Source organism: Adiantum capillus-veneris, chromosome 10 (assembly GCF_014529385.1).
Source record: "Adiantum capillus-veneris isolate H3 chromosome 10, ASM1452938v2, whole genome shotgun sequence".
Taxonomy (NCBI): domain Eukaryota; kingdom Viridiplantae; phylum Streptophyta; class Polypodiopsida; order Polypodiales; family Pteridaceae; genus Adiantum; species Adiantum capillus-veneris.
Window position 1 is genome coordinate 150,220,368 of NC_140940.1, and position 13,095 is coordinate 150,233,462.

Consider the following 13,095-nt stretch of genomic DNA (forward strand, 5'->3'; position numbering starts at 1 on the left):
ATTCCATGTACAACCTTTGATAACAAAATAACAAAAAGCAAAAAATCTGGCAGCCTTCCTCTCAGTTCCATCTGCAACCTCTGCAACCTTTGAAAACGCTGAGTTGGATAACAAAAAAATAACAAAAAAGGGGGCCTCAATCTTGTTGACTTGCAGTGCCTAGAAAGGGAAGAAATTCAAATGCCATCGCACGGGAGTTAGCAAGGCTAGGCAAGTGAGAGAGAGACTCAACAGCACGGTTGGGCCATATGCATGTGTGTGAGTGAGAGACTCACTTTTGAGGACTCCGACTCAATGTAAGGAGCGATTGTGGAGAGAGAGAGAGAGAGAGAGAGAGAGAGAGAGCACTTGTTAATTGCAGCTATCAAATTTCAAATCTGTGTGTGTGTGTGGGGTGGGGGGGGGGGGGGGGGGGGGGGGGGGGATAGAACTGCAATCTGCAACAACTGTCATGCATGTGGCTGCTCACAGTAATCGAAGGTGTGTCGTGCAGCACACAATTATCACAGTAATCAAAGGTGTGTGTGTGTGTAAGGGCTCAAGAAAAGATAGGTTTGCTTTATCCAAAGCCTATTCAAAATGAAAAATGGCCGGCTCTAATTTGGGAAAGAAGGTTCTCAAGCCGGTTCAAATTATGGAAGTTTTAGTTATAATATGAGATTTTTAGTGTGATTATCCCTCTCAAATTTAGAGTTAGCTTGCTCATATGCATGTGAAAAGGTTGCAAAGCCGGGTCCACAAAAAATGTTTCCCGAGCGCTCGTGCGTGTGTGTGTGTATGTGTGTGTGTGTGTGTGTGTGTGTGTGTGTGTGTGTGTGTGTGTGTGTGTGTGTGTGTGTGTGTGAGAGAGAGAGAGAGAGAGAGAGAGAGAGAGAGAGAGGCTTTATGGTGCTTGCAGCTTTTGAGGGGCAATTTCACTCTCAGTAATCAAAGGTGTTGTTGAAGATGATGAAACAGGAAACAGAAGGAAGACAGCAACTCAGAGTAGGAAGAAGATGGAGAAGGAGAAGACATAGAGCTTGCGTACGAGATCTCTGTAGTTTGTCTCTCTGTATTAGAATAATAGTGTATACAAACATCATGTGTATGAGAGTAAGCCCAAAGCTTTTCGGAAAGCTTCAAACTTTTCTCGTGATAACGCCTTCGTAAATAGATCTGCAATGTTATCCTGTGTAGGACAGTAAGTTAGTGTGATCTCCCTTGCATGTAGCCTTTCCCTGACATAGTGGTAGTGAACCTCTATGTGCTTTGTTCTTGCATGAAATACTGGATTCCTTGCAACTGCCATAGCACTCTGACTGTCAGTGAAAATGGTAGTGGGTGCCTGTTGACACTCACAAAGATCTGCCAATAACCTGCGTATCCATACACAATCAACTGTTGCCGTGAAATCTTCCCTGTACTCAGCTTCACAAGTTGATGTAGCCACTGTGGGTTGCTTCTTGCTTAGCCAAGATATACATGCATTTCCCAAGAAAAAACAATTTCCACTTGTGGAATGTCGTGTGTCAAAATCACCAGCCCAATCTGAATCGCTGTAACCAAGAAGCTGCATAGAACTGTGCTTTCCATACATATCCCCCCTTGGAAAGAACATGGCAAGATTAGGGGTACCTGAAAGGTAACAAAGTATGCGCTTCATAGCCTGCCAATGATGCATACCTGAGCTGTGCATAAATCTGCTTGCTTGTGAAACCCCAAATTGAATGTCTGGACGAGTGTTGCCTGCCAAATATATCAAGCAACCAACGGTTGCTGCATAAGTATGTAAATCAAAAGGTTCTCCAGCATCGTGCATGCTCAACTTTGATCCAGTTTCTACAGGTGTAGAGATTGGTTTACAATTTTGCATACCAAACTTGTCCAAAATTTTATACAAATATTTTGCCTACAACATGTATATGCCATCCTCTGATTGCACAAACTGAATACCCAAGTAATAATGTAGCAAACCAAGATCAGACATCTCAAAGGTTTTTCTCAAAGCATCTTTAAACGCTTCAATTTCATCTGCAATATTGCCTGTAAGAAGCATATCATCCACATAAAGTGTTAGCATAATGAGAACTCCATCTCTCTTTTTGACATACAAAGTACTTTCTGTTGGACTATTCTGAAATCCCTGGCCAATCAAATAAGTATGTATCTTCTCATACCATGCTCTTGGAGCCTGTTTGAGACCATACAAAGCTTTACGCAATCTACATACCTTTTGCTCTTGACCTTTTACAACAAAACCACTTGGTTGACTTACATAAACTTCTTCCTGCAAATCACCATTCAAAAAATCAGTTTTGATATCCAACTGATGCACTTTCCAACCATGATGAGCAGCAATTGCAACTAGTGATCTAACTGTGATGAGCAGCAATTGCAACTAGTGATCTAACTGTGGATGCACGAGAAGTAGGATCAAAGGTTTCATCATAATCTATGCCTTTCTGTTGCGCATATTCTTTTGCCACAAGCCTTGCTTTGTACCTGTCAACAGTACCATCTTGTTTCCTTTTTACCTTAAAAACCCACTTTGTACCAATAGGTTTTTTAACCTGTAGGCAACTCCACTAGATCCCATGTATGATTCTTATGAATAGAATCAATTTCTTGTTGCATAGCATCTTTCCACTGAACACACTCTAAAGCTTGTTCAAATGAATCAGGCTCATCTGCATCACAAAGAGTGCTAAAGCAAGCCAAATCTACTTGCTCTCTGCCAAAAGTAGTACCAGCACGTGTTTTTCGTGGCAACGGTGCATCCAACTTGCTATCCTGCAAAGTTTTCTGAACCCATTTAGGCAAGGTTCTTTCTTCCCTGAGAACTTCTTTTTCTTCACGCACAATTTCCTCTACATCATGAGGTGTCACATGCTGATCAAAAGATTGATCAAGATTATCAACCTGTTGTGATTCTTGATTCTCCACAAAAGAAGGAAGCAAACCTTCAAATACATCATGTGTCTGCATATGAGGTACATCAAAAGCAACCATAGGTTGAGCAGTAGTTTCTGCAAAAATTACATCATGACTTTCAAAATTCTTGTTTGTAGCAGGATTGTAAAGTCTATAACCTTTACTTCCACTACTGTACCCCACAAATATACATTTGATTGCCTTATCACCAAGCTTCCCACGTAACTGCTGAGGGATGTGAGCATAAGCAAGACAACCAAAAACACGAAGATAACTGACTGAAGGTTTTCTGTCATACCAAGCTTCATATGGAGTAATGGTCTTCAAGGCACGAGTAGGACACCTGTTCAAAACATGTGTTGCACAAGCAACTGCCTCCATCCATAGCTTATGAGGCAAACTCTTAGCCTTGAGCATACATCTAGCCGTCTCCATTAAAGACCTGTTCTTCCTTTCTGCAACACCATTCTATTGTGGTGTGTATGGCATAGTGCATTGGTGTTTAATGCCTTTCTTTCCCAAAAAATCCTTAAATGCACCTGACATGTATTCACCTCCTCGATCGGTACGAAGAGTCTGTACTTTGCAACCTGTTTCATTTTCAACCATGGCGACATAATGTTGAAAAACTGCAAACACATCTGACTTTGCTTTGAGTGGATACACCCAACAAAACCTGGAAAATTCATCAATGAAGGTCACAAAATAAAGGCTGTTTCCTATAGATGGCGTCCTCATAGGACCACATACATCACTGTGTACAAGCTGCAACTTTCGTGTCCCTCTAACTGAACCATCCTGCGAAAATGCAAATCTGTGCATCTTTCCAAGAACGCAACCTTCACATACATGTCTTGGTGGCATCTCCAATAAAGACAAATCATGCACCATATTATGATGTTGTAAAGTCATCAAACTGCCATAACCAACATGCCGAAATCTAGCATGCCACAACTCAACATCCTGCATGGCCTGAGTCTTTGTTTCTGCAATACATACCTGAATCTGCTTTTCATAACGATCTAGCACAAATAGTCCATTTTCCAGCGTACCTGTAGTGATAAGAGAATAACCATTCTCTCGATCTCGTACAACACATCTGTCATCCTCAAAAATGACCCGAAGACCATTTTTTGCAAGAGAGGATACAGACAACAAATTCTTCTTGATCCCTGGAACATATAAGACATCTGGCAAGCATAAATCTGAACCATCTGAAATGGTAATCAAAATCTTACCAACGCCTTTGATTGGATAAGAAGCATTATTTGCACATGTCACCTTCTTTCCTGCTGGAGCTGCATCCAATGAACAAAACAAATCCTTCCTTGAAGTAATATGCCTGGATGCACCACTATCAAAGTACCAAATCATTTGTGTCTTGTCAATAGTGTAAGCAAAAAAATCTGAACATACTACAAAAGCATAAGAATCCTACACAAAGTTTGCAGACTCTTCTTTAGCTGTAGAAGAATCACCAAAAGCTGAAACAACCAAACTGGACTCTTTCTTCTTTTCTTTGACAATTCGCTTTTTACACTCACTAATGTAGTGACCAGGTTTTTTGCAGTAGTGACATTTACCTTTCTTCTTGGACTTGTCGGAATCACCTTTAGACTTCTCTGAAGATTGTCCTGCACTAGACTTGGAGTAATGAGCACTCTCTTTACCCTTGTTTTTGTTCTGTACAACAAGAGCATGATCCATACCATCCACCTGTAAAGACTTGTTCTTACGTGATTGATCCTCTTGCAATAGCAAAGCCACTAACTCTTCAAAATGAAGAGGCTCAGGATTAGCTCGCAAAGACAGAGTCAAAGAAGTCTGAAAAGTCAGATAAGATGGTGGTAGTGAATTGAGTGTTTTGGAAACCAAGTCCTTCTCTGGAATCACTTCATCAATGCTAAGCAATTGCTCTTTAAGATCCCTGATTTTTGTAAGATGCTCGACAATATCGTCACCTTCGTCCATATGTATTTTGTCAAGTTGTTTCTTCAAAAACTCTATTCTGGCAGTGTTTCTTCCTCCAAGCATAGCTTGCAGAGTGTTCCAAGCATCCTCAGAAGTTCTTCAAGATCTGATATGTGGTGTGATTGTCCTCTTTATGGTTAAGGCAATCACAGCCATAGCCTGTGCATCTTTAGTATCCCATCTCTTTTGCTCCGGAGTGACTTGTGAGGGTCCTGCACCAACAGCTGCACCACGACCAGGCGTGGCAGGTGCAATGCCAACCTGGACGAACTTCATCTCCAGATACATAATCCCACAATCCTTTACCAACCAAAACATTTTTGGCCATAAAAGACCAAAGAGAATAGTTGGTACCATCCAATTTGTCTTCGGATGTAAACGCACCAAAAATCTCTTTCTCCGTAGATTGAGCCATACTGTGGATGCACACAAGAGAGCAAAAGAACCTCCAAGAGATTCACAAATCTCCTCTCCAATCCAAGCAAAAATCTATACAAAATCTCAACACAAAGCTAAGACAAGTTGCTTCCCAAAAGAACTGTTTACCTGAAGAAAATCTGTCAAAAAGCACACCCTCTTGATCTAAACGCCTCCGAAAAGTAACTTCTGCTCCGCTGCTCAGAGCAAAATTCTGAGGGCTCGAACGGATTCGAAAGGGGGGTAAAACTGCAGGTCACCTGATCAGGATACTCCCGGAACGTCGAGGATGCTCCCACGAGCAAATTTTCCGAAAACTGCCTGAAAACTGCGATTGCCCGCGCGGACGCGAAAACACGAGTAGAGGCTCTGTAAATCACCTCGCTTTGATACCAATTGTTGAAGACGATGAAACAGGAAACAGAAGGAAGACAGCAACTCAGAGTAGGAAGAAGATGGAGAAGGAGAAGACACAGAGCTTGCATACGAGATCTCTGTAGTCTGTCTCTCTGTATTAGAATAATAGTGTATACAAACTCAGAGCTACAAAGCTTATATGAAACCCTAAGAGATAAGGTGTCCTTTCACACTAGATGTCCAGGGGGAAAAACCCAGTGGGAGAAAAGTGCCCCTGGTGAAGCACGTATACACACTAACACTACTACATGTCTACAGGTGTGTCGTACAACTCATAGTTATCAAAGGTGTGTGTGTGTGTGTGTGTGTGTGTGTGAGAGAGAGAGAGAGAGAGAGAGAGAGGTTTATGGTGCATGCAGGTCGGTGTTACTGAAGGGGTGTGTGTGTGTGTGTGTGTGTGAGAGAGAGAGAGAGAGAGAGAGAGAGAGAGAGAGCTTTATGGTGCTTGCACCTTTTGAGGAGCAATTTTTCTCAGTACATTTGTCAAAGGTGTGTCGTGCAGGTGGAGATTCTAAAGCATCTTTTTGAACAATCTCGTGGCCATAGACATTCCACCCCATCGTTTTTTTTTTTTTGCCTTCTCTCCCTTCAATGTTCAAGAAAAACCATTTTTCCATAACTACAAAATTCCTTTCCTTGAGTTTGTCAAGAGGAAATTTTATAAAATTACACTATTTTTCTCTTTGGGGCAAAATTTCCCTTTGCCCTCAACCGACATTTTTGAAATTGGAAACGGCACACTATTAAGCTGAGACAAATTTTTGTTGAACATTGTTTAACTTTGAATCATGTGTATATCAAATGTCAATAAGAGAGAGAGAGAGAGAGAGAGGTTGATTCTGGGACAAGGCACGGAGGAAGCATATCCAAGGGCACCATCAAAGGCAAGTAAAACCGAGGCGGATGACGAGCGGCTTGAAGGCGGCGTAGGCAGACCCAAAGTGGCACAAGAAAATTTGAGGTGGCAAAGGCGGGAGACGAACAAAAAAACTTGATGGTATTTGAAGGTTCTTTTGCATTAAATTTCTTTACTATTTGTGCTAGACTTGGGTTTTTTTCTCGCCTTAAGTTGCATGAATAGCTAAATCTCAAAATCTAGCAGTGGAATTCCACTAATCGTAGGTTTACTTCCATCTCACCTTCAAGTAGCAATGAATAATTAAATCTCAAAATTGATTGGTAGGATTACACTAAACCTAATTTTTCTTCCAGTTTAAAAATCTACATATGAAAAAAAAATGTCAACTTTATTCTGTTTCAATGTTCTTTCCCTAAAATTTGTAGGTTTTCTCATCTTTGAATCGAAGTCAAAATCAAGAGTGGAATTTAATGGTGAATTTTAAAAATGAAAATGTGGGAATACACAAAACCTACATTTTTTCAAGCGATCGGACACTCACTTAGATACACAATGCTTGCCTGCAGTGGCACAATCAAATCCGAGGTGGCAAAGGCAGGAGATGGAGAAAAAATCTTGACGCTATTTGAAAGTTTTTACAATAAATTTTTCTAAGATTTGGTCGCCTTCAACTTACAATGAATAGCTAAATCTCAAAATTTATTGGTGAGATTACACTAAACTTAGGTTTACTTCCATCTCACTTTCAAGTAATTACAATGAATAGATAAATGTCAAAATTTATCGATAGGATTACACTAAACCTAAGTTTAGTTTCAGTTTAAAAACCTACATATGGAAAAATTCAAAATTCATGGTAACTTTATTGTGTTACAATATTTTTTCCCTGGACTTTGTAGGTTTTCTCATCTTCAAATCAATCAAAATTGAAATCGAATGTAAAATTTAGAGGCAGATTTCAAAATTGAATATGTGGGAATACATAAAACCTACATTTTTTTCAATCAATCTAATACCCACTCAAATACACAATGCTTCTATTTGGACACATGGAAAACGTGCATACAAGAAATTTTAGAAGCAACCTACTTCTACTTTACAACAATAGAGACAATGCCCGGATCGTGTGTGTGTGTGTGTGTGTGTGTGTGTGTGTGTGTGTGTGTGTGTCTTCATCCTCTCCTCAAGAACCTCCTCTCCCCTCACAAGGAGCACAATAATTTTAATTGAGAGAGAGAGAGAGAGAGAGAGAGAGGTTGGTTCCAAGAAGAGAGGCGGAGCAAGCAAATCCAAGGGCAGCATCAAAGGTAAGCAAAACCAAGGCCGCCTTGAGCATCAAAGGTAAGAAAAACCAAGGCCCCAAGGCGGCGACACTAAATTTCCTATGGATTTGTGCTAAACTTGGGTTTTTTTCACCTTCAAGTTACAATGAGTAGCTAAATCTCAAAATCTATCGGCAAGATTACACTAAAACTAGGTTGACTTCCATCTCACCTTCAAGTAACAATGAATAGCTAAATCTCAAAATTTATCGTTAGGATTACACTAAACCTAAGTCTACTTCGAGTTTAAAAACCGACATATGGAAACAATTATGGAAACTTTACTGCGTTTCAATGTTTTTTCCCTTTACTTTGTAGGTTTTCTCATCTTCAAATTGAAATCAAATCAAAACTAGAATCTAAATGTGATTTTCAAAATTGAATATATGGGAATACACAAAACCTACGTTTGTTCAAGCAATCGGATACCCACTCACATACACAATGCTTCTGTTTAGATGTTGAAAAACGTGCATACGAGAAATTTTAGATGCAACCTACTTCTACTATATATAATGGAAATTAAAAAGAATAAGCCATCCATGTGTCATGCATTGAAAGCTTTGTATTTGAAAATAAATGCAAGGTTAACGTTCAACATGAGGAAAATAGAGGCAGAAGGTGAGTGAACCCAAGACATTGTGAACAAATTTGAAGCGCGGCCTGAGGAATTTAAGGTGAGAGGTGGGATTTAGATGTGAATCTCAAAGTTTATATGTGGGATTCCAAAAAGCTTAGGTTTACTTCTCACCTTTAAATTAGAATTTAGAGGTAAATTTCAACATTTGTACGTAGGATTATGCATACAATACTTTTTCCACAAACAAAACCAACATATGAGAAAATTTTACGGCAATAATACTATGGTATTGTTATCTATATGGCATACTGGGTCCAAAATGCAAACATTAATTAATTAGTGACTGCGATTCCCAGAGAATCTTCAAATTCTAAATGAAAACCCAGGCAGGTTGTTCCCCCCTCTCTTGTCTGTCGCCGTGGCTATGGAGGCCTTGCCAGAGATGGTGTCTCCCATGACTCGACCTGCAGAAAGCCCCCCGGCCACTCCCCCTCCCCGATGAAGGCTGTCACAATCGCTCCCCACGCCTCTGCTGCATCTCTCTTGCCTCCCTGTCCACTGTCGTTCAATTTCTGCGCCCATGCAGAGGCAATCTTTCTCATCCTTCTTGATTCTCTCTTTCTCTCTCAAGGATCCGGGCTCAAGAATCCTTTCGATTACATGCACTGAGCGAGACGACGATCAGCCAAATCTCTCTTCGCCTTCCCCTCATGCCCCTCCCCCTTGACTTGTTGTGCATCCATCGCCGCCCTGGTACAAGAGGGCTGCCCTTCCGTTGCTGCTTGCACACTGCGTTGCTGTCTGCGTGTCGACGGTCCTGTTCTGAGCCTATCCTGCCATGCAAAAGAAACCACTTCGTACATACCCTCGTCGTCTCAATGCGGAGCTGCGTACACAGATACACGGCTATGCAGGACACCAAAAAAGAACTCTCTCTCTCTCTCTCTCTCTCTCTCTCTCTCTCTCTGTGGAAGTTCGTCCTGACACAGGCCTGACAACCAAAAAAGTTTTCAGGCGTGCCTTTCCACTCGTCGAGTCTCTCTCTCTCTCTCTCTCTCTCTCTCCACGTGCCATCTCTTTTTCCTCCTCAAACCCATCGGCCATCACAGCATCTCACTAGATTCCCTCTACTAAAGCACCTCAAAAAAGATTGACCAGACATACTGTGTTTCATTTCAGTGTCTTCCCTCTAAAATTTGTAGGTTTTCTTATCTTCAAAACTAGAATTTTAAGGTCAATCTCAAAATTTTGTATTGTATATGAGATTACACAAAACTTATGTTTTTTTCCAAATAATCGAATACCCACTCAGATACACAGTGTTTTTGCCTCCACACTTGGAAAATATTAAAATTATAAATTTTAGAGGCAATTTACTATATTTGAAGGATTTTACACTAAATTTGGCTAAGCTTTATACATGTTCTCACCTCAAATCTAAAATTTAGATGTAACTCTCAAAAAATTTAGGTGGGTTTAAACTAAATGTAGGTACTTTTAGCACTCAAGTACATGATGATTTTTTTGAAACAACTTCGAAAACCTTCATAACAAAAACTTCAGAGGTATGCACTACTGGCTCTACTACGTTGCATCAATTAATTAATTTCCTTCGAATATCCCTTCGGCTCCTTAACTTTTGAAAGCAAGCAATGACTTGGAAGCGATACACACGCCAATACCTCATCCTCCCATGGCCCTATCTGCCACACTCCTCCTGCAATGGCCCTATCTACCACACGATTGCGCCATTTCTCCCTCCCATCCCCCATCATCAAGCGATGATGTCCGCTGTCGGCCCTCAACCAGACCTTCATCAACCATTTACTCTGTCCGTCTGCCGCTTGCCCATCGCACTCAGCTCCAAGGCTGCTGACTCTGCACCTTGCGATCACCTATGCTCGCGTCCAACCACAAAGAGAGAGAGAGAGAGAGAGAGAGAGAGAGAGAGAGAGAGTGCTCTCTCTGCGTTCTGCACTCAGCTCCAAGGCTGCCGGCTCAGCAGCTTGCGATCACCTATGCTCGCGTCCAACCAGAGAGAGAGAGAGAGAGAGAGAGAGAGCTCTCTCTGCGTTCCACGCCCTTCCTCCGGCCCTGACTCCTCATCTCCCTGCACCGCCCAAAAATCAACCTCGGCTTGCATGCCACCTCCTGCGACGCGTTCGAATCGCACTGTGTGCTGCTGCACCAGGCTCGATTTCACAGACAGGATCGACGCAAGCCTTCTCTCTCTGTCTCTCTCTCTCTCTCTCTCCCTCCCCGAAAAGATCTTTAAGGTCTCTTGGGATAGTTTCCTATCACGGTTAAAATTCTCTTCTTCTTCTTCTCTCTCTCTCTCTCTCTCTCTCTCTCCACCACGTGCCCCCCCACCCCTCTTTTCCCTCAAAGCTTCAACAGCATCTACTCATATTCCCCTTAATCAACCAAGAAAAACTCGTTTTGGCCACCTACTTGCAGGGTTTGCATCAAAACTAGAATTTAAAGGTGAATCTCAAAATTATGTATGTGGAATTACAAAAAACCTAAGTTTATTTCAAGCAATTGGATACCCTCTAAGATACACAATTCTTTTGCCCAAACACTTGGAAAACATGCATACAAGAAATTCTGGAGACAATTTGCTATAATTTGAATGTTTTTATACTAAATTTTTCCTTTATAGATGTTCTCACCTTCAAATCTAAAATTTTGACGTAACTCGCAAAATTATTAGGTGGGTTTAAAATAAACTTAGGTTATTTTAGCACTCGGATACACAATTATTTTTCCAAAAGAGCTTTAAAAACCTACGCATGACGAACTTTAGAGTCAAATTTACTATATTCTAAGGTTTTACACTAAGTTTTCCTTAAACTTTGTAGGTTTTATCAGCTTCAAACCTAGAAATTTGCGTTCCTATAAACATTGTAGGCTTTCTTGCTGTTTAATTAGAATTTAGAGAGAAAATTTCAAATCTGTAGGTGGGATTACACTAAACCTAGGTTTTTTTAAGGACTTGGATACACAATGATTTTTTTTCCCAAAAACTTGAAAACTTTCATATGAGAAACTTTAGAGGCAGTTTACTATATTGCCGGTTTTTGCACTAAATTCCTTTAAAATTTGTAGGTTTTCTCACCTTCAAACATAGAATTTAGAGATAAATCTCAAAATTTGTAGGTAGTATATTATGTAAACCTAGGTTTTCTTCAAGCATTCGCATACAACACAATTTGTTTTTTTAAAAAAACTATACTTAAGAAATTTTAGTGGGGCAAACTCACTATATTTGATTTTTTTGTCTAAACTTTGTAGAATTTGAAGGTGAATCTCAAAATTTTGTATGTTGGATTATAGTAGCCTACATTTTTTCCAAGCAATTGGATACCCACTGAAATACAAAATGCTTTTGCTCAAGCATTTGAAAAATGCACATATGAGAAATTTTAGAGGCACTTAAGCATGTTTTTTTGTTTTTACACTAAATTTGTTTGAAATTTATAGATATTCTAACAATTCAAATCTATAATTTAGTTGTAACTCTCAAAATTTGTAGGTGGGGTTGAACTATATATAAAGGTTCTTTTAGCTGCAACAGCAACAGAGACAATGCTTTTTTTTGTAAGAACTTGGAAAACTAACTCTATCACTTCTCTTTATACATACGATACATATTGGGTGTATCTTATCACCTCATTAATTAATTAAGCAAGAAGACTCCTTCTCGCTGCGCTTCAGAAAGGAAAAGATTGTTGCATCGTGGTTCCCATGCTGCATCCGCTCTACCCCTAGTTGTCGTTGCATCCGCTCTGCCCCTTTCTGTGTACGCAAATGCAACTGGACTCAGCGCATGTTGTCCATGCCGACCTGCCGCTGCCCTGTGCAGTACCCTTGAGTCTTCATCCACATGGAACAGCGCACGGAAGAGGCCTACCCCACCACTAGCTTGCCCTCTTGCCACCCACACCGCTCTTGCTCTGTACCTCTCTCTCACTAGCGAACATTCTACTGAAGCATTGCATGCAAAACCTTTGCTTCCATGACCCTCTTGAGAGGATGGAGCCCTATTCTGCAGCTTCCTCAAAATCTCTACCCACATTCGACAAATACAATGCCACAAAGAGAGAGAGAGAGAGAGAGAGAGAGAGAGACAGAGAGAGAGAGAGAGAGTTCCTATTACGCAGCTCCGTCCCGTGCATAGCCACTACATATGCGTCACCATTTCTTGCACTCAATGTGTTGCCTGCAGATCGGTGTATGATCGACAGCAGGGAAAAAAATATGCATGTCTTCCTCGATCCACGTGCAGATGGATCACATTTCTCTCACTACCCTCCACGCACCATACTAAACTTTTTTCTCCACAAGGCTACGACAAGCATTTGTTGAGATTCTTGTTGATTAATCTCCTCAAAATGATCATAGGGGACATACTTGAAGGTTTTTAAGATAAATTTTCCTAAATTTGGTGGATTTTCTCATATTCAAATCTAGTTCTCTCTAAACTTTGTAGGTTTTCTTGCCTTCAAATTACACTTTGGAGAGAAAGTCGAAATTTTTAGGTGAGATTACACTCAACCTAGGTTTTTTGTAGGGTGGATTACTCTAAACCTAGCTAGCCTTATTTGAGCACTTGGATA

At 40.6% G+C, this 13,095-nt stretch overlaps 1 protein-coding gene across 1 annotated transcript; it reads right to left on the minus strand.

Moving 5' to 3' along the window:
* Positions 1-12,155: 12,155 nt before the first annotated feature.
* On the minus strand, positions 12,156-12,554 carry LOC147449858 (uncharacterized). Its single transcript, XM_086522709.1, has one exon. It carries the CDS (start codon positions 12,552-12,554, stop codon positions 12,156-12,158), a length of 399 nt encoding a protein of 132 aa, XP_086378835.1.
* Between the last annotated feature and the right edge of the window lie 541 nt (positions 12,555-13,095).